At 38.4% G+C, this 1,212-nt stretch overlaps 1 gene segment (V, D, J or C); it reads left to right on the plus strand.

Annotated features, from left to right (window-relative positions):
• Nucleotides 1-209: 209 nt before the first annotated feature.
• LOC107100016 lies at nt 210-789 on the plus strand. The segment is given in 2 exon segments: nt 210-360; nt 467-789. Coding segments are annotated over 2 exon segments (414 nt in total).
• The last annotated feature ends 423 nt before the right edge of the window (nt 790-1,212 follow it).

Genomic DNA, 1,212 nt, shown 5'->3' on the forward strand with positions numbered 1-1,212 from the left:
ACAAAGCCTTACTAAAGATTTTGTAAAGTGAATATACTTTGGCCAAAAAAATTATTAAAAAAATAATATTCAGAAAAATGTCACAAAAGTAAAAAAAAATACAATAAGGAGAAAACCTTAAATGCATCCTTAAATACATAAATCTCAATAACTATTGGACTCAGGATATTTCCATAGAGCCACTTTGCATCAGCAGCTCCATGCTCCAGCGCTCTGGGAGAGTTTATAGTCCTGAGAGTTGAACACTGGATGACTGACAGCTGTCCTTCATGACAACAGAAGACACAGAAATCCTCCTCATCAAAAACATGACTTTGATCTGCGTCCTCATCTGGACTCTCCTCTGCTGCTGCTTCACAGGTAAAGTCCAGAGAATCAAACTCCTCTCCTCTATGAACATCTGTCCCTCTGAAATGAAGCTGACAAACCATGAAGCTGCTTTATGTTTTTGTCTCTGTGTCCTCAGAGTCCAGAGGTCAGATCACAGTGATTCAGCCTGCAGCAGTGAGAGCTGATCTGGGAGGATCTGTTACCATCAGCTGCAGGACCAGTCAGAATGTTTACAACAACAACCATTTAGCCTGGTACCAACAGAAAGAAGGAGAAACTCGCAAGCTGCTCTTTTACTACATTGGCAGTCGAGTCTCAGGCACTTCAAGTCGTTTTACAAGCAGCGGATCAAACTCTGACTTCACTCTGACCATCAGTGGAGTTCAGGTTGAAGATGCTGCAGTTTACTGCTGTCAGAGTGCTCATCACATCAACAACCAGTGGGTGTTCACACAGTGAAAAACAGTCGTACAAAAACCTCCCTCAATCGGACTGAACTGAAACTCCATCTGAATCTCACACAGAGAAACACAGAGTGTAACAGTCAATTTTTGCAAATATCTTTTCTTACAAATACTTTTCAATGAATAGTTAACATTAACATTTATATTTTACAGATAGTTTTAAGGTCATTCTTGAATATTTTAATAAACTTTGAACAACATGATATAAATAATTAAAAAAGAATGCATTTAAATGTCAATATTATAGATTTATTGAAAGGTATAGATGCAGGAATTTCATCACAACAATCAGATAATGATGTAGCGCTCCTGGCTAAGAGCTATCCTCAGGCTCTGAAAGGAGTTCCTTTAAACAGTGGTGCAAATCTTTTGGCCTTAATTTTACCTGAATAATCAGCATAACCTTGACGGCAATTAG

Source organism: Cyprinodon variegatus, unplaced genomic scaffold (assembly GCF_000732505.1).
Source record: "Cyprinodon variegatus isolate N-32 unplaced genomic scaffold, C_variegatus-1.0 Scaffold930, whole genome shotgun sequence".
In the NCBI taxonomy this organism is placed as follows: domain Eukaryota; kingdom Metazoa; phylum Chordata; class Actinopteri; order Cyprinodontiformes; family Cyprinodontidae; genus Cyprinodon; species Cyprinodon variegatus.